The sequence below is a fragment of the Microchirus variegatus genome (genome assembly GCF_963457635.1).
Source record: "Microchirus variegatus genome assembly, chromosome: 3".
Classification (NCBI taxonomy): domain Eukaryota; kingdom Metazoa; phylum Chordata; class Actinopteri; order Pleuronectiformes; family Soleidae; genus Microchirus; species Microchirus variegatus.
This window is the reverse complement of record NC_139804.1, coordinates 9,526,618-9,545,725: the sequence shown is the minus strand read 5'-3', so window position 1 is coordinate 9,545,725 and position 19,108 is coordinate 9,526,618. Positions and strand designations below refer to the sequence as shown.

Below are 19,108 nucleotides of genomic sequence, written 5' to 3'. Positions count from 1 at the left end.
TAAGCATTTTTCTTCAGAGAACCAGAAGTCATTATGCCTTACGTTCTAATGACTTTTGCACTTGTCTGCTCCACGTGTTCGGACTGAAATGGGAAAAAAAGCTTTCAGTTTCTCTGCCCCTGCTGCTTGGAATACCCTCCAAACTGAACTTAAAATGCCAGCTTTTACACTGGGAGCTTTCTGCTCCATCTTAAAAGACAGACAACAGAAATCCATTGAACAGTACCTATGTTCTTAAATTGTTATTGCGATCACAACTCCTGCACTTTATGTTTACCTAGTTGTGCTTTTATATTTCAGTGTTTGTTTTGTAAATGTTTCCTTTCCTGTGTCTTATTTAAAGGTGCATTATGTAATAAATCTGGCCATAAATTCTTCCTAATATGTCACAGACTCAGGAATAATATTCATATAACATACTGAACTCACCAACAACAACAGTACAGCCAAAATATTTGCATTAAAAAAAATATTTAGCAGATTGCAGTTTATGGCATGTGGCGCCACCTATCGCCGTCTACCAATCATTGCAGTCAGTAGAGTCTCAGCTGCAGAGCAACCATGGGTTGCAAGTTACGTCAGAAAACGAAACCTAAAAGACCACTGTATTTTGAATTTGAATGTAGTAACCGTTTTTGGCCACATTCTTACATATGGCACCTTTAACTTTTGATGTGTGCTGCTGCCTTTCTTGGCCCAGGTCACCATTGCGAAAGAGATCTTGATCTCAATGGGTCTTTTATCTGGTTAAATAAGTGTAGTAGTGGAGTGTCACTCCCATAATGCTTCTCGGCTATGCGAACGAGCCGTCCGCATTATCGACTCAGTGCGTACATGAACAGCGAAAAGAAATGATGGTAGTACTCTAATGACGTAAATTCGGCTTTAAACCATGGATTTGTAAATAAATGCAGAACCAACGATAGTGAAGTGAATACAGTAAGCTGAAAAGTACAATGATGTAGTTAAAGATTAAAACGATCAATACAAATAAAAACCTGTGTAGCATGGACATTACCCTATCAAAATTTAGTTTAGATAGCGGCACAGTTATTTGGGCTAGGATCAGAAGACCAAGTTAGACTCTAGGAGTGGAGAGTGAGACAATGAACACCGTTTAGGTTGAATAACACCATATAATTGTGAACCATTACCATAAAATAAATATTTACAACAATAAATACAATAGGATACGAATGGCCATTCATAGAAAACACAATATGTACAGTTCATCAGTTTATATTTAAACAATTTCTTTGCAGCGCACATATAACCCGTGATATCCAAGGAACAAAGTTCAAACTTCGCCTGTAATGGCAAAGAATAACCACGATACAATGACCAATGCTTGAGTGTCCAAGTGGAAGAAAAAAGAAAAACAGTCTATACATATGGCCACTAATGAGTTTCAAAGGCAAAGGTTAAGAAGAGGAGCGGCTGCACAAAAGAGCCTCCTCCCCGCCCGACTAGAGCAGTGGAGAGCAGTGGAGATTCAGTAGATTCTCCCCAGCAGAGTCTTCAGGCTTTGTGCCCAGGCTAGAATCCTAGCTCGCCATCAACCTGGCCTGTATGAAGAACAGGTCAAATTAACTATCCCGTGTGCACACATTCAAAATACTACAACCAAATAACACCAAATGCATTAAATTAATAGCAGTACATCAATATTGATAATACAAATCTTAGGCCAATATATAAATGAATGGGAATAATTATTATAATATTTGTTATATTAAAATATTAATCACAGTAATGCCACCAAACAAGACTGACGTTAAAGTGCTTTTTTCACAATTAAGTCACAATATTTAAATTAATGTGAATAATTATTATAATATTTGTTATATTAAAATATTAATCACAGTAATGCCACCAAACAAGACTGACGTTAAAGTGCTTTTTTCAGGTCAGGCAATTATTCCAAAGAGGCACGATTACAGTATTAACCGCACCAACAGGTAGCGGCTAAAGCTAATCATAAATAACATTAGTTCGACTCACCAATTCCCGCAATTCAATCACAGTACGGCTCCGATTCAGACACTCATGGGCCCCGGTAATCGGCTCCTATGTTTCGACAGTAATTTCACTTAGTTGCGGAGTGGTTTGATGATATATTAAGTGCCAATGATACGACGTACCTGCAGCAAACATTTTCCCCGGCGCGTTCCTCTCGCTACTACCGGCAGCAAGCCACAACTATAATACGTCAGCCGACGCTCCGTCACGTGACGGCGTAACGTGATGACGTAACGGTGTGACGTAATGACGCACGTTATTAGACAAGGGAATAAAATAAGGGCTTTTTCACCCGGGTTACACCCTCCCCCCTTTAGACCATGCAACTCCCGATGCATGCTAAACATCGTAAACACGAGATTGCACAGGGTCAGTTGCTGCAGCGGTACTAAGTGCTCTGTTATAAGCATCAACCAAACCATGAAATAGTGACTGTACGACTGAAATAGACGGATTGCCTAACGCCACATATTCAAGGCGATTAGGAGGTTGACGTTGCCGACTAGAATGTCTGGCAACAGGAATCGATTCAACAACTGGATCAGGTAAATTTGGAGCTTCAACCGATATCGGAGGCGGACTGAACAATTGCTCACTTTGGCTATGTGATGTCTCTGCTTGGTCAGGAAGCATTGGTTCCTCAACAGGTGGAATTTCAGGAACACAAGTAGGCGAGTTTCCTTCAGTCTCAGATAGGGTTTCACCAGGCTCAGGCTCCTCCTCCCACATGTAGAGAAGCTTCAGATTCAGCAGAGGACTCGTCATCAGCAGGTAAGTGCATGATTTCTGGAACAGGACCCAGGAACACAGGTGAACCAACAGCCATAGGTAAAGGCTGAGAACTGCATCCAGAAGAGGATTCCACTGGTAGACTTTGGAACTGGAATTTGGCTGGCTGGATTTGGATTTCAGGCAGATTCCACCCATCTTCCTCCTCAAACTGATCTTCAGTGTGATCAACACTGGCTGGTAGGAAAGAACATGGAAGAAGTAAATCTCAGTGTAGTGTAAGAGTCAGTCCATCCACCCTGTTCTCAGGCCGCACTGTGTACACAGGCAGGTCCCCAGCACGTCTCACGACGACATACACATGTCGCTCCCATTTGTCTTCAAGTTTGTGCTTGCCACGAAGTCTGACATTTCGCACCAAAACTCGGTCACCTTTCTCCAGACTCGATGGAGTGACTCGCTGATCAAAGTGGGCTTTATTTCGTTTGCCCGATTTTACAGCATTCTTTGAAGCTATCTGGAAGCTTTCTTCAAGTCTGGACCGCAGGTTCTCAACATACTGGGAATGAGAATTAGACTGATGCTCCCGCACTGGTAAGCCAAAAGCCAGATCTACTGGAAGACGCGGTGAACGGCGGAACATTAGTTTGTATGGTGAAAAGCCGGTGACATCATTCCGTGTGCAATTGTAAGCGTGCACCAACGGTTTAACATAGTCTTTCCATCTAGCTTTCTGCTTGCACTCCAGCGTTCCAAGCATGTTGAGCAGAGTCCGGTTGAATCTCTCAACGGGGTTTCCCCGAGGATGATAAAGGGGTGGTTCGGGTTTTTACAATCCCAGCGAGTTGACAAAGTTACTTAATCAACTTCGACTCGAAGTCAGGCCCTTGGTCCGTGTGGAGGCGTTCCGGTATCCCATAGCACACTATGAAGTTCTCCCATAGACATTTTGCCACCGTTTTTGCCTTTTGGTTAGCTGTGGGAATGGCTATTGCAAATTTTGTAAAGTGATCAGTGAACACGAGAATGTCCTTTGTATTACTTTGATCTGGTTCAAGTGACAGATAGTCCATGCAAAGTAACTCCAAGGGACGAGTGGTCTTGATGTTAACAAGTGGTGCTGATCTTTCTGGGAGTGCTTTGCGTCTCACACAACGGTTGCAGGTCTTGATCTTGGTTTCAATGTCAGTTGCCATGTAAGGCCAGAAAAACCGGGAGCGTACAAGGTCTAAGGTCCGTTCAATGCCCATGTGACCCATGTCATCATGCAAGCTTGTAACCACTACCGACCTCAGCTCCTCTGGTAACACCAACTCGAACAAGATTTGGTTTCCGTCTCGCCTCTTTCGGTACAAGATGTCCTCTTGCAGCTCGAGGCGGTTCAGCTCCCTCAACAACCGAACAAGGTCTGGGAGTTCTTGTCTTGCCGTTGGGGGAACCTTCTCCCCAGTCTCCATCTGGTGGATAACCTCTCGTATGACTGGATCAGCACGTTGCTTTTCCTTGAGGTCAAGGTGTGACAGGGAGGGAACAACTGGTAACCCATGGAGGTCCTCACTGGCATAACAGTCAGGAACAGCTTTAGCCGACAGGCTCAGGGACTCGACCAAGGCAATCGGACTCCCTGCCGAACTGTCAGGTTGACTGGTGAGAAGGCAGCGGTGACAGATGGCAAAAACAATGTCTGTGTTGAGCTCTTCCAATTCACCTGATTTAATGACACGCTCTGCAGTAAACTTGTTATGCAGATCCCAATCTTTCTGTTCTGTCAGGTCAACAGGGTGGCTGTGAGGGCGACGAGATAGAGCGTCAGCGTCGAGGTTCTGCTTCCCAGCCCGATATTGCAGCTTGAAAGTGTAGGTGGACAGAGCGGCAAGCCATCTGTGACTGGCGGCATCCAGTTTTGCTGTTGTTAACAGGTAAGTGAGCGGGTTGATATCAGTCACTACCACAAAGTTGGCGCCATACAGGTAGTCATGAAACTTTTCGCACACACTCCATTTCAGCGCAAGAAATTCTAACTTGTGTGCTGGATACCTCGATTCGCTCACTGACAGACCTCGGCTGGCATAGGCGATTACTCTCAGCCGACCCTCCTGCTCCTGGTATAAAGCTGCTCCAAGCCCGGTGGTGCTGGCATCGGTATGCAAAATATAGTGCAGTTTTGGGTCAGCAAAACCAAGAACTGGGGAACTGGTCAACTTTTCAATGAGCATTTCAAATGCAAACTGGCAGGTGGGAGACCATCACTCTCCGAAAGGCTGTTTCGGGTCATGAACCTTTAATGGACTGGACCTTTTCTGAGCCTTGGAGGCAGGCATATAGCCACGCGTCAAGTTGTTGAGGGGTTGGGCAGTGGCGGAGTAACCTTTTATGAACCTCGGTAATATCCAGCAAATCCTAGGAACGACTTGAGCTCCTTCAGGGTTCTTGGAATTGGCCAGGATTTTAAAGCAAGGATCTTATCCGGATCAGTCTCAACTCCCTTTGTCTCAAGTATTTAACCGATGTCTGGAAAAATTTACGTTTCTCAGGAGAGAGTTTCAGACCATACTCTTCCAACCGATGTAATACCCGCAGCAACCTCCGCTCATGTTCCTCCAGCGTATCTGAGTAGACAATAAGATCATCCAGGAAAACCAGAACTTCTTTCAAATGGAGATCTCCCATGCTCTTCTCCATTAACCGCTGGAATGTAGATGGAGCGTTTGTTACTCCTTGGGGCATCCGGTTAAATTCCCAAAATCCAATGGGTGTCACAAAAGCAGTTTTAGCTTTGTCTTCCTCATTCATTCCAATCTGATAATATCCAAATTTTAAGTCGAGAACACTGAACCATTTGGAGCCAGACAAAGCGGACAAAGACTCCTCCAGGTTTGGCAAGGGATAGGCATCATTAACAGTCTGTAGGTTCAGTTTCCTATAGTCAATACACAACCGTATGTCACCGTTCTTTTTACGGACCACGACAATTGGTGATGAAAATGACGACTCCGATTCACGAATGACACCAGCCTCCAGAAGGTCCCTTAGATGCTGTCGGACTGCTTCGATGTCATGAGGATGAATAGGCCTGGCTCTGTGCTTGAATGGGGTTTCGTTATGCAGCTTTATATGATGTTTCACCTTGTCTGTGCATCCAAAGTCTATGTCACTGAGTGCAAAAACATGAGGAATCTTGTTGAGCTTCTCAGTAATTCTCCTTCTCCACTCTGGTGGAATAGGTGATTCTCCAAAATCCAACTTCAGAGCAAGTGAAGTTTCTGATGGTGAACAGCTTGTTGACACGGTGTGTGATAAGATCTGGGGTGCGACTGTCAATTCAGCAATGGTGGAGAGAGGTGGAAGGGTCACATCCTGGTCCGATTCATTGCTGAGGATGACTGGGATCTTCGTGTGGGATTGGCTTGGGAGCATGACCAAAGAGCTTTTGACACACAGCCCACCTGGCAGTGGTGAGGTTGGATGTTCCACAAGCGCCCATTGACCAGGAGACAACATGCTGGTGTGAATGGAACCATCTATGCAGGTGGTGTGCCTTGCAGGGATGAGGAGGAAGGACTTGTTGGCTAACCTCACCACTCCATCGCTGCCCACTTGTTGCTGGTGGTGGGTCTGCAGCAATTTAAGCACTGCTTTGTAGCCATGGGCAGTTGGCTGAAAGTTAGCGTATTCACTCCCCAGGTACTGGTTATATAGCGGCTCCAAGGTGTTCATGCCAATTAACACTGGGGACTGAGGGCTTCCAACGTCAGGAACAACAAGTGCCAGTGTGGAAACATCCAAATCAACTCCCAGGAACTCACTGGGGAATGTGACCACCATCTCCACATATCCAAGATAAGGAACTACCTGTCCTGCGGCTCCTTCAAATTGCAGTAACTCACACAAGGATTTCACAGGTTGGTCGCAAAAATGCTGGTTATAGAACGACATCGGGATTGTAGTGACTTGCGATCCCGTATCAAACAGACAATTTAATTCTTCACCAGCAATTTTGATGTTAGCTGTGCAGCGGGATCCGACCAAGCCCTCGGGTAACCTAGCTGGAACAGCGGGAATGAGCTGGGTTACTTCATGACATTCAGCCTGGTTTCTCTGGTTGGGACATTGTAGGTCCACAACAGTTCCTGTTCGCCCCTCAACTGGAACTGACTGTAGTTTAAAGAATGTCTTGAAGGAGTGTTTGATTTCTGCCATCTTTGCTGCTTCTCGCTGAACTGCTTCCTCTTTACGGCGACAAGTGCAGGGTTTGGGGTATTGTCACAGTGAGTCTTTATATGGCCATCTTCACCACACCGATAGCAATAGCCGGGCTTGGGTACAGAAGACTGGTTCTTTAGTTGCTTAGTGGGACCGCTTCTCTCCCGCATCCTGGAATGTGTCCATGAATTTGGCGTGTAGCTCATCACCATCCTGCACCGTGCCGTACGCTGAGTCAAGTGTCTGTAAATACACTATTGGAGGAGTGTCGGGTCTCAGGTGCTTAACCACATCAGCAGCAGGCGGTAACAAGCTGTCGAAGATCTTACGCGAGCACTGTAGGTCGGACACGGCAGGATCTTGTAATAGCAGCTCAGCTCCGGAACGCCATATGTCATAGTCTGACTCAGTTTGAGGTCTCGGCAATCTTCCAGAGAAGGCTCTCAGACGCTGTCGTCGTTCTTGACGATATGCTCGACCACGTAGCGTTGAACTTCAGGTGGATTGAGATTGGCATGTGACATGGCTGGCAAAGAGGGTCTTGAGGGATGTTGGGCTATGGGATCCAGCTGGACCCTTGGCCTTGGTTCGGTGCGCTGGTCTGAAATAGCAGAACCAACTGGTTGACCAAAGGTGGTAGCAGAGAACAGTGATGGGGGCTGCAGACTTACTGTGGCAGCATGCGGTGGCTTTCCATCATCTGAAGTAGACTCAACATCAGTGACAGTGGGATCAAGCTGGGCAACTGACTGACCAAGCAGAGACATCACCCCATTAAGGACAACCGCAAAATCTTGGCCGGTCAATTTCGCAACTTTTTGTAATTCAGAAAGGTAGTTCTTAGTTTGTGACTTCCCTACCTCTTGCGCGCAGACTATAGATAGATCCAGAATCTTGTAAGTAACCTCAGCACCATCACACTCATATATTTATGGCAAGATTGGACGTAACGCGTCTAATGCAGTGCCTGAATCATATTAAACCACGATCGAATGGTGAAAAGCGGAATAGGGTTCATCAATACGCTTCCTTTATCAAAACTGCATTTGGTATCTTAATGCCTCATTTCTCGAATATGTCCATTTTTACACAAAAATATGAATACTGGACAGGTCTTTCTCCACTCCTGGCTAGTGTCCAAGTGGAAGAAAGTGGTTTGATGATATATTAAGTGCCAATGATACGACGTACCTGCAGCAAACATTTTCCCCGACGCTCTCCTCTTGCTACTACCGGCAGCAAGCTACAACTATAATACGTCAGCCGACGCTCCGTCACGTGACGGCATAACGTGATGACGTATCGGTGTGACGTAATGACGCACGTTATTAGACAAGGGAATAAAATAAGGGCTTTTTCGTCCGGGTTACACCTGCTTTGTCAAAATATTTTTTTAAATGTAAACGAAAAACCCCTCATTGTCTTCATTTATTCACATTTCTCATAATGTTAGACTATATAGATTATAGACTATAAAGATCTATAAAAGCCCATGTCCATGTCTCGTGTTGTCCTGAGGACACTTTTACAGGCGTCTCTTTTACTTTTGCGGTCAATGGGATAATTGCTATTTGGGCCCCATGGGATTTTTTGTTGCAGTACCCACAGACTTGAACAGCAGCTAACATTAGTAAAAGAACGCTTTATTTTCTAGATAACAAAACACCCATGCTCACTATTATGTTTAGTTGACTGTTTCATCAGACATAAATTCAAATACCTCACAATGTGTCTACACCCCGTCTCTGTGTGTCCCTGCCTGTCTTCCCTCAGGGTGAGACGCTTGTGTCACTACATTGTGACTCTGCGTTATTTTGAGATGTCCATCCTCGTCGTCATCTCCTTGAGCAGCATCGCTTTGGCAGCAGAGGACCCAGTCTGGACAAATGCCCCACGTAACAATGTGAGACAATGTGTACTGTACATAATAGTGTATGTGTAGAACTCATGTGACGCCATTTGTTTACACTGCTGTGTTGGCAGCAAAGTGTGTCAGGCACCAGAGCCAGTTTCAGTCTGTCAGTATCCCAACAGCTTTTCTTCCTACTCTGGAGAATGCTTAAACAATATCGCAATAAAAGCATGTAAAAAAACAAAATATTAAAGCTAGTAAGTGTTGGATTATGCTTGCATTCAGTTTGTATTATCGCAGTGATCCATTTATGCTGTATCTCGAGGTCAAATGTTTTCCTTTTGCTTGTTCCCATCATTTTTTGTCGACGAGGCCAATGAAGAGACAAGTCGTCGGGCATCCATCCATCCGTCCATTTTCTACTGCTTTATACTCCACATGAGGGTCGCCAGGGACTGGAGCCAATCCCCAACACAGGGGGGCAATATACATAGATGACACTCTCATATTCACATCTAGGGTCAAAAGTTTCCAGTTAACCTAATCAAGTTGTCGAATATATACTTTGCCATTTCTATATGTCGCTTGACTTGAACAGCGTTGCTTCCTGACATAGTGGCGTTGTTTTGGTTTCCGATTGTGTTAATCTGTCAGCTACACTATATATTTTTTTGTGTTTTCCATTAAAACTCACACTTTTATTCATCAAAAGAGTTGCAAAATGAATAGAAAATATAGTCAAGACATTGATAATAAAAATAATAATTTTGCCCTTCAAACTGCTTTTGTCAAAGATCCAGCACAACTGTTTTCAGCTGTGCTAACATAGCAAAAGGATTTTCAAGGGTTTTCTGATATCCGATAGTCTTCTAACGCGATTAACAAACACAACATACCATTAGAACACTGGAGAGATGGTTGCTGGAAATGGGCCTCTATACACCTATGTACACATTCCATTAAAAAACAGATGTTTGCAGCTAGAATAGTTGTTTACCACATTAACAATGTATAGAGTGTATTTCTGATTAATTTAATTTTATATTCATTGAAATGAAATATAACAAATATAAATATAATGAATGCTTTTAAGTGCTTTTAAAAATAAGGACATTTCTAAGTGACCCCAAACTTTTGAACGGTAGTGTACTTGGGCTCTATATGCATAGAAAAGTAGAACTAAAGAAGCGATGCTTGAACATGTTGACAAATGTTGACAGACCATGTGGTTTGTAATTGATATTGTAATCTGGAGTGAGATTAGGGGGTGGAAGAAAGCCTGTAGAGGTGGAGGTATGCACTGGAGAAAAGAGGAATGAAGGTTAGAAGGAGCAAGACAGACACGTGTGTGAATGACATTGAGACAGGTGGTACGGTAAAGATGCAAGGAGTGGAGGTCGAGAAAGTGGATGAGTTTAAATACCTGGGGTCAGTGCATGGGGTGAAGAGAGGTAGTGTGTGACAGAAGGATAGCAGAAAAAGTGAAAGGGAAACAAAATGGTAGTGAGACCTGCTATGATATGACTTAGAGACAGTGTCACAGTCTAAAAGACAGGAGGCAGAGCTGAAGATAATGAGATTTGGAGTGACCAGGATGGAAAGGATTAGAAATTAGCATATTCGAGGGACAGTTCCGGTTGAACGGTTTGGAAATAAAGTAAGTGGAGGTTGCGATGGTTTGGTCATGTATTGGATAAAAGGATGTTGATGATGGAGCTGCCAGACAGGAGGAAAAGAGGAAGACCACACAGAAGGTTCATGGATGTTGTGAAGGAGGACAAGACGGAGATGGATCCACTGTGTAAATAAGAAGTATTTTAAGTGTGCAGTTTGGCATATCTGGAAATTAATCACCAGGATAGCTTTCCTAGTAGATTCTCCACTCTAATGGTCAACGCTCATAAACTGTCATGATTCATTGTATGATTATTATACACATGTACATATTCAGTCCTCTAATCCAGGGTCTTTGTTTGCAGGTGCTTAGATATCTGGATTATGCCTTTACTGGTGTTTTCACATTTGAAATGGTAATCAAGGTGAGTGTGATTTTACATACATCCATCTTCTACTGCTTTATGCGCCACATGATGGTCATAGGGATGCTGTGCCAATATCAGCTGACAAAGGGACGATCGGAGGGTTCACAACCTGGAGAAATTGCCAGTCCATCACAGGGACACATAGACACAAACAACCATCCACTCTCATACTCAATTTAGAGTATCCAATTTACCTAATCCTGATATTACATGTTTTTGGGCTGTGGAAGGGAACCGGAGAACCCGGAGAAAACCCACTCACACACAGGGAGAACATGCAAACTCCATGCAGAAGGCAAACGAAGGATTTCTAACACCAAAGTCACAGAAAAACCTTAATGATTGAGGCAGCAGTGGATCAACTACTCTGCCTGTGCAGTATATTGATATCATTGATTTTCTTTGGACCTTTTGTGTGGGTGTGAATGGTTTACAAATGACACATACATGTTTCCTTTTGGAAATGACTGATTAACGGTAAAAAGAAACCTCTATCTCTTCTTACCTCTTATCTTTGGTTTAGATGGTGGACCTGGGCCTGCTTCTTCACCCTGGATCCTACTTCAGAGATCTGTGGAACATTCTGGACTTCATAGTGGTCAGTGGGGCGCTGGTGGCTTTTGCATTTTCGTAAGTTCAACAACTCCTATGTGTTTTTTTCTTAAAATAAGAATCCGACAGTAAGTTATTTATCGATCAGATTTGGTGGATAAACTGTGTATGGCTTTCAAGCAGTAAGTAGTGTGTCAGTGTGTGTGTGTGTGTGTGTGTGTGTGTGTGTGTGTGCGTGCATGCGCGCGTGCGTGTGCATGTAATTATACTGACGTGATTCTTTCCCTGTCTCTTTTCTGGAATCGTTTTGAAGGAGCTTCATGGGGTAATGCCTCCTCTATCTCTCTCATCTTGCTCGACCGCATCATTATCCATGTGTATGTATGTGTATGATCGATCACATACTTAGCATACATGTCCGTCACTCCAAAAAAAACAAGCAATTTCCTCATGTATTCAGTCTTATGTCTATATCAGCTGAGAATTCAAATTAAATCTTCTTTTAGAGTCACTTGTTGAATGAATGATGGTCGTGATAATGTGTGTCTGATATCCTTGGGCACACAAATTTTAATTTGGAATTTGGATATTATTCCCATACGAGCTATGTTTTATTAAAAACAAAGAGAAATTAAGGACACAAAACCAAACAAATAAATGTCCCTTTTTTTTGTTCTAATGCCGCATTCCAGACAACTCTTTTGAAAGTTCTCCAACTAAGACATCTGCTCCAAGTTGGATTTCCTACAAATCCGTCCACCCTTGCACTGTGGAGAAGCTGACGTCACAATGGTTAAAATGCAATAGAAATCACTATTGTTTGTATCTATTGAAAATAATTGTGCACATAAGCTTACATCAAAATAAGTCACCATATCCTTTCTCTACAGAAGTTCCACACAAACATTATTTATTAGAATCAGAATCAGGTTTAATGCCAGGTATAGCTTACACATACATTAGGCCGGGTTAATATTTGTTGTAGGACATCTCTTTTGAGGTAAGTTAGCACCAGAATTGACTATACTGTTCAATGTTGCTCAAAGACTGTTGCGGTATTGGACACACACATCTGATTTTTTACCTGGTTCGTTCGTCTCTCTGAAGCTGAGGCTTTTATCTTTAGCGGACACTGTGACAGCATATTTCTACTGACTGCTCATCAATGCGATAAACACTGCAGCAGTGGTACCTGTCAGTAGAAATATGGAATATAGGCCTTTGAATTATTTAAATTGAACCGATAAATGCAATTATGCGGATATTGTTCCGCTTATAATGTGAGACAATCATAACTTTCAAACTCATAATCATGCAACTCGTTCTAGGTATTAGATAAATGTTATAGGTTATAGGTATATAGGTAAATGCTAAATCATCTCCTGTACTAAAAGCTTTCTGTCAGTAGACATCCCAGCCACCTTTTGCTTGAAAAGATTGTAAGACATGGAGCATATGAGGGGAAATTACTTGTGAGAACAAGTATCAGTTACAGTGTCTGAAGCACATCCCATCTCGTCGTCCGTCTCGGACCTTCATGTACTTGACCCCACCTGTGCGTGTCCTCATCTCAAAGTCCTCCATGCTCTCCTGCATTCCAGGGGTGCATGTCACTTGCATGTTCATCCTCACATTCTCCATTATTAATTCACCAGAGGCTCACTAATGCAGCAAAGCAAGCTGCTCTTGGGGGGTATGAACACATCTCAGGGAGCATCTGTCTTCTTTGTGGTTTCAGCATGCACATCAGATCGACTGTTTTACATGTGCTGCTCACTGTAGGATTTTACTGACTGACACATCATTTCCATTTATATGCATTTTGTATCTGTCATACTCGGCAGTGCCATTCTGCAGATGGAGATACATGCTGATTTGTCGTGTGTCCATATATATGTGTTTGGAAGTAAAGCAGCTGAACAGCATTTGTAAATATCATTGAGTGACTAATAGTGACAATATACACTATAGACATATACACATATGAACAAAAGTATTTGGCCACACCTGTTAGGTATTAAATTCATATGTTTTAATCAGACTTTGGGCTACACCCCTTATCTCCAATGAAGGACGATTTTAACGCTTCAGCATACCAAGACATTTTAGTGCACAAAGCAACGACTATAAAGACATGGTTTAACAAGTTTGATGTAGAAGAACTTGACTTTTTTGGAACGAACAGTCCCTGTTGGTGTAATGGTCAGGCGTCCGAATACTTTTGTCTATATAGTGTATATCTCCAACTCCTCACAGCCTAATGCCAAGGTCTGGCAGAAGTATGGTTTCAGGGCCGATTGTTTTGATCCAAGTAGTGTGTCATAATAAAGGACGGTCATGAGACGTCTGGGATGCCTCACAGACTCCCAATGGTCTCCCATGATGTGGTCTGTCATGTCAGTGCCATTGAGCAATGAGTGTAAACAAACAAAATGGCAGAGTGAAAGAAGAGTGATGAAGTTAGATCCAAATATCCTTGACGGTTCCATGCTACCCAAGCATGTGTTCACAATCTTTTCTTTATGCTTTCAAGAACACTACACTTATTGTATGGTGTCATCTAGTCTGACCTTGCTTCTCCTTTGTTTAGTCTTTCATGTTTTTTGGTCAGTCCACGACACAAATTTATGGCTCTGTGATCATCTGATCTGACACAGCGACCACCGTAACAGAAATGATTGTGTAGTTTGACATCAGTATATTAAATAAATGAGACATTGTGAAATGACATTAACTAGTGTACTTCTGTAGTATGGTGAGGTGTCGGTATGTCATGGATTAAGGTACAGTGTGTAAGATTTAGATGAAATTATTTTCATTTGGAAGAAATTGAAGATGATTATGCAGTAGCCCACAATGGACAAACTGACAGAATGTTGAACTTTGATGCTAACTGAAGGCTACATACATGAAACATAAAACCACACTGCACACTGTACTTTTAACGGCTTGAATTAGTGGGTTTCATTCCATCTACTCTCCAAGAAAGCTGGTCCTGGATCCGTAGTTTCACCTAGTATCTGCAGTGCTGTCCTACTGTTTAACATTCCAGTGATAAATCCTGGTGGAGCAAACCACTAGTTAGTGTGCTAGACTTTATGAAATAGTTCAGCCTCATATTTAAATTTTTTTTTTACATTTTACGATAAAAATATCCCTCCATTTGAAATAGTTATAGTTATTATAGTTAATAGTTATGAAATAGAATAGAGTCCAAGGAATTTGATTAGATAATATTTTAAAATATGATTCTCTAAGTAATATAAAAAATATAAATGTGAATACTTAATGATTCATTTTTCTCAGTGTAAAGTGACCATTGCAACCCTGTTTTTCAAAAATTACATTCCCACACAACTAAACTGCATTCTTAAAAATGACTTTAATAACACACTCAGGTGCAGTCATTTAAAAATGCAAAATAATTGCACTTTCATAATAAATAGCTATTTAAATGTAGTTCTACATATTTTTTCCTTCTTACTTTAAAGTTATTATTTCATAATGTCTCATGTCTTTAATTATTAAAGAAGGCTTTGCCTGTGATTTTATCTTCAGTGTTCCACATAATGTGAGAATCATTAAAGAAACTCAAAAAATGATTTACAAATGCTCTTTGGCGCCAGATATGTAGACTTGTTTGATTGACAGCTGTCACTCAGTCATCATGCATGTCCTTGGAAGTGTCTGCTCACCATCTGATCAACTGCCTGTGGCAGTGACAACAAACTAAAGCATCTCCATCGATGTTCATTTCACCCCATGAACCTCAGGGTGCATTTCAGTAAAAGCAATGCTCAACTGGCTTCAGTGCTGGCATTATATTCCAATTCATTTTGCTTTTATTATAGTTTAAACCAGTGTAATGATTTTGCTTTAGGCCTTTTTTTGTGACATTTTCTCTCTCTGTTTAATATTTTGGTTGAGACTGAAATAGGAGTAGCTGTAGTTGAATCCATTGCAGATCCATTCTCTACTGGGATTTGCTCACTCAATTGGCTGCTCTGCCACCAACCAAAATCTCATGTCTGTTGTCACGAATGGAAAACTGATGTTGTCTGATGCAGACATTATGCTTTATTCTGTTTGTACGTGTGAAGCATCCATAAAATTGCTGTACCTTGTTTTACCACTGTTTTCCCCCAAGTAGATCGCAACAAGGTGTGACCAGGTGGGGAACCCTCCTATGAAATCACACCCCTTTGACTCCACCCCCACCCTGTACCCACATCTTAACCCTAACCCTTCCTCACCCTGTGAAATCCAACCCCTTTCTAACTGCCATTCTTGTAATGCTTAGATCAGCATGTATTCAAAATTATCTATATATATTTTGTTAACACTACAGCGACCTTTGTCTGACACCTTTCAAATGAAACCTGCCTCTAAAAAAACACCCATGATTTTAGCCATTTTCATTACAAAATGCCATATTATTTTGATTTTAGCTGGAAGATTTTGTATATCTTTTGTTTTTAAAACTTAAGTAAGACAGATTTATGTTTCTTTTTAATAGCAGTCCATTTCAGTTCTAATTCGAAACTGTGATTTTTATTTGTTTATTTTAAATACTTTTTTTTTGGAGCGTGCTTATTCTCGGCCTATTCTAAGGTGAGTGTGGTGCGTACCTTGATATATTCTAGAAAAGGTCCCCAAGTTTTCCTTGCTGACCCTTTCAAAGTATCTAATTTTCTCAAGTTTGAGGAATTGAAGGACATCCTTGAGCCAATGAGTAAATGTTGGTGGTTTACTGTCTTTCCATTTGGTCAAAATCAGTCGCCTGGCCAGGAAAGTGCCCTAGTTAGACCCATATGATCAGGTACCACCCCAAACCCAGCCAAAGGGCATGGTGAGTCTGGTCTTCCCAGGGAGCCCGATATTATGTCAAAGATGGGTGACCAAAATTGAGCTAACTCTGCACAAGACCAGAACATGTGAGTATGTGATGCTGAATTGCACTTACAGCGGTCACATAGTGGGTCTACATTGGGAAAACATTTAGAGAGTCTGTGTTTAGTCCAATGAGCGTGGTGTAAAACCTTGAATTGTAGGAAACCATGTCTAGCATAAAATTGACGAACTGTGAACTCTGCCTAGGGCAGCCTCCCAAGATTCTTCAATAATCAGCTCCCCAATTTCGCCTTCCCATTAGGTTTTAAGGTCAGAAGTGTTAGAGGGTGAAAGTGCCATCAGATTGACATAGGATGCAGATATAATACCCTTAAATGACAGAGGCTTGCATAATATATGGTCATAAGGAGTACTAGAAGGTTGTCTTGGAAATGTTGGTGAGATATGTGTCCAGCCATGGCGAAACCGGTCACAAGTCTACTTAGGGACATTTGGAGTTATTTACAAATTCTGAAAGTGTGATTTCTAAGCTTCCAACAATGTCAAACACATATAATAATAATATTTGAGTAAGATATGGCCATTTGAATGTAGGCACTCCTCAAACTGCTTTAGGGAGAATTTTAGCCTCAAAGATTTACACCTTCTGGGAGCCAAGAGACAGAATCATCACATTTACATAGCACAACCGCCTCGTGGTCTAAGCTGTCAGTGAAACCACACCTCCCTGAGCACAGAGACTATTGTTGTGAGCTACACTGCTACACAGAACATTACATATACAATACATTAAATAACTGGACATAATATTCTCTTAAGATTTGAAATGAAATGGCTTAAATAGGAAGGGGGGGGGTATTCTTTTATAATTTCTTGTCCTTACACTCGTGTAGTCATACAGTGGTATGCAAAAGTTTGGGCACCCCTGTAAATCTTCATGAATTTCCATGAATTTCCTTGAAAAAGACATTTCAGTTAAATATATCATATATGAGACAAACACAGTGATATTTGAGAAGTGAAATAACGTATATATGATTTACAGAAAGTGTGGAGATGCCTAATTATTTAAAACAAAATTAGGCATGTGCATAAGTTTAGGCACCACAAAAGAAAACATTTATGCATCCTCCTTTTGCAGAAATAACAGCCTCTAAACGCTTCCTATAGCTTCCAATTAGAGTCTGGATTTTGGAGGAAGGTATTTTGGACCATTGTTCTTTACAAAACATCTCCAGTTCAGTTTGATGGTTTGCCCCGGCACTTTGCCACTGATTCCTGGACATTGTTCTCCAGAATCTGCTGATATTGCAGACTTTCTGTAAATCATATAAACTTTATTTCACTTCTCAAATATCACTGTTTGTCTCCAATATGATATATTTAACTGTCATTTATCATCCAAATAATTAGATAAAAGATTAATAAAGGAAAATAGTGAACATTTACAGGGGTGCCCAAGCTTTTGCATACCACTGTATTTCCATCATCTGTGTTTTTGTTGTTTCATGAAAACCAAATATACCAAATATACTTAAGAGAGAAGGATCAAAGATAGACACGTATTTCTATTATCAAATCAAACACTAATGAAATACATTGAAGTGTCTCTGTTTTGTAGTGTGGATGGATCAGTCTGTTACTGAATGAGCTGATGATGTCCTAACTCTCAGCTAGTTGCTAAATCATTAGCATCACAGTCAATACTTCATACACAAAGCTGTGTCATTCACACATGATTCAAGCACATCAGCACATGTTTGTGCTGAAGCTAGTGAATAACAATAACAAGAAAAAACGTCCCTGTATGTGACTGAACACTAGTGGCACACATTACGTAGATGAAAACTCACCCATAAGGAGATATAGTGCGGTGCTGGCGTCATGTCATCATCTCAGACAACTACTGTGTCTGTCCTGCTCTCTTTCTGCCGCTGAAAAATCATCTGTTTGTTGTTTTTGTGACGATAAAGTCTGCTAAAACGTTAGCATAAAGATCGCTAGCTTAAAATGCTAACAGTCCACTCACAGAAGAAGTGAGATCTGTGTCTGTCTTTGTTAAGAAGTCCAGCCACAGTTTAATTATTGTCCGGTTTTCTCTGCCTTCCTTTGGTAAACAAAGCTTTGATGACAATCAGCTTCAATTTCTCACTGCACACGCTCAATAACTGCTGGAAAGTTTCACACACTCTCTCTCCCCCTCCCCCCTCTCTCTCTCTATGCATATTAAGTAGCCATGTGTATTCTCCGTGACCGTCAGCTGATTGGCCGAAAAAACAACAAAAGCTCTGGAATGTGAGATCGCCACACCCAAACTAAGAATGATTCACAGTGATCAAACAACCTCAATTCAAATACAAAGTTTATGGTTGTAAGACCCACAATACTGTGATTTGAAGCATGTAGTGGCTTCTTACAAACTTCAAGTTGAAGAAGTTAGAAAAAACGAAAATCCGACATTTTGAAAATAAAATGTGCATGCACGTGCATAGCACAACCCTCTCCTGGTCTAATCTGTCAGTGAAACCACACCCTGCTCTGTAAGAGCACAGATACTATTGTTGTGAGCTACACTGCTACACAGAACATGGACATTGTTCTCCAGAACAATTGCTGATATTGCAGACGTTCTGTAAATCATATAAACTTTATTTCACTTCTCAAATATCACTGTGTTTGTCTCCTATATGATATATTTAAGTGAAATTTCTTATCCAAACAACCAATGATTTATAAAGGAAAATCATGAAAATTTACAGGGGTGCCCAAACTTTTGCGTACTATTGTATTACCATCATCTGTTTTTGTTGTTTCATGAAAACAAAATATACTATATATACTTAAGAGAGAAGGATCAAAG

The 19,108-nt window shown here is 41.5% G+C and overlaps 1 protein-coding gene across 1 annotated transcript in view; it reads left to right on the top strand.

Annotated features, from left to right (window-relative positions):
* cacna1ba (calcium channel, voltage-dependent, N type, alpha 1B subunit, a) overlaps positions 1-19,108 on the top strand; it is a gene marked incomplete at both ends in the record, with an annotated part of 225,712 nt that overhangs the window by 149,228 nt on the left and 57,376 nt on the right. The window contains 4 exons of the mRNA XM_083887152.1: positions 8,725-8,854; positions 10,783-10,842; positions 11,369-11,475; positions 15,548-15,568. Coding sequence (XP_083743278.1) covers positions 8,725-8,854; positions 10,783-10,842; positions 11,369-11,475; positions 15,548-15,568 — 318 coding nt within the window. The remainder of the gene's footprint in view (positions 1-8,724; positions 8,855-10,782; positions 10,843-11,368; positions 11,476-15,547; positions 15,569-19,108) is intronic.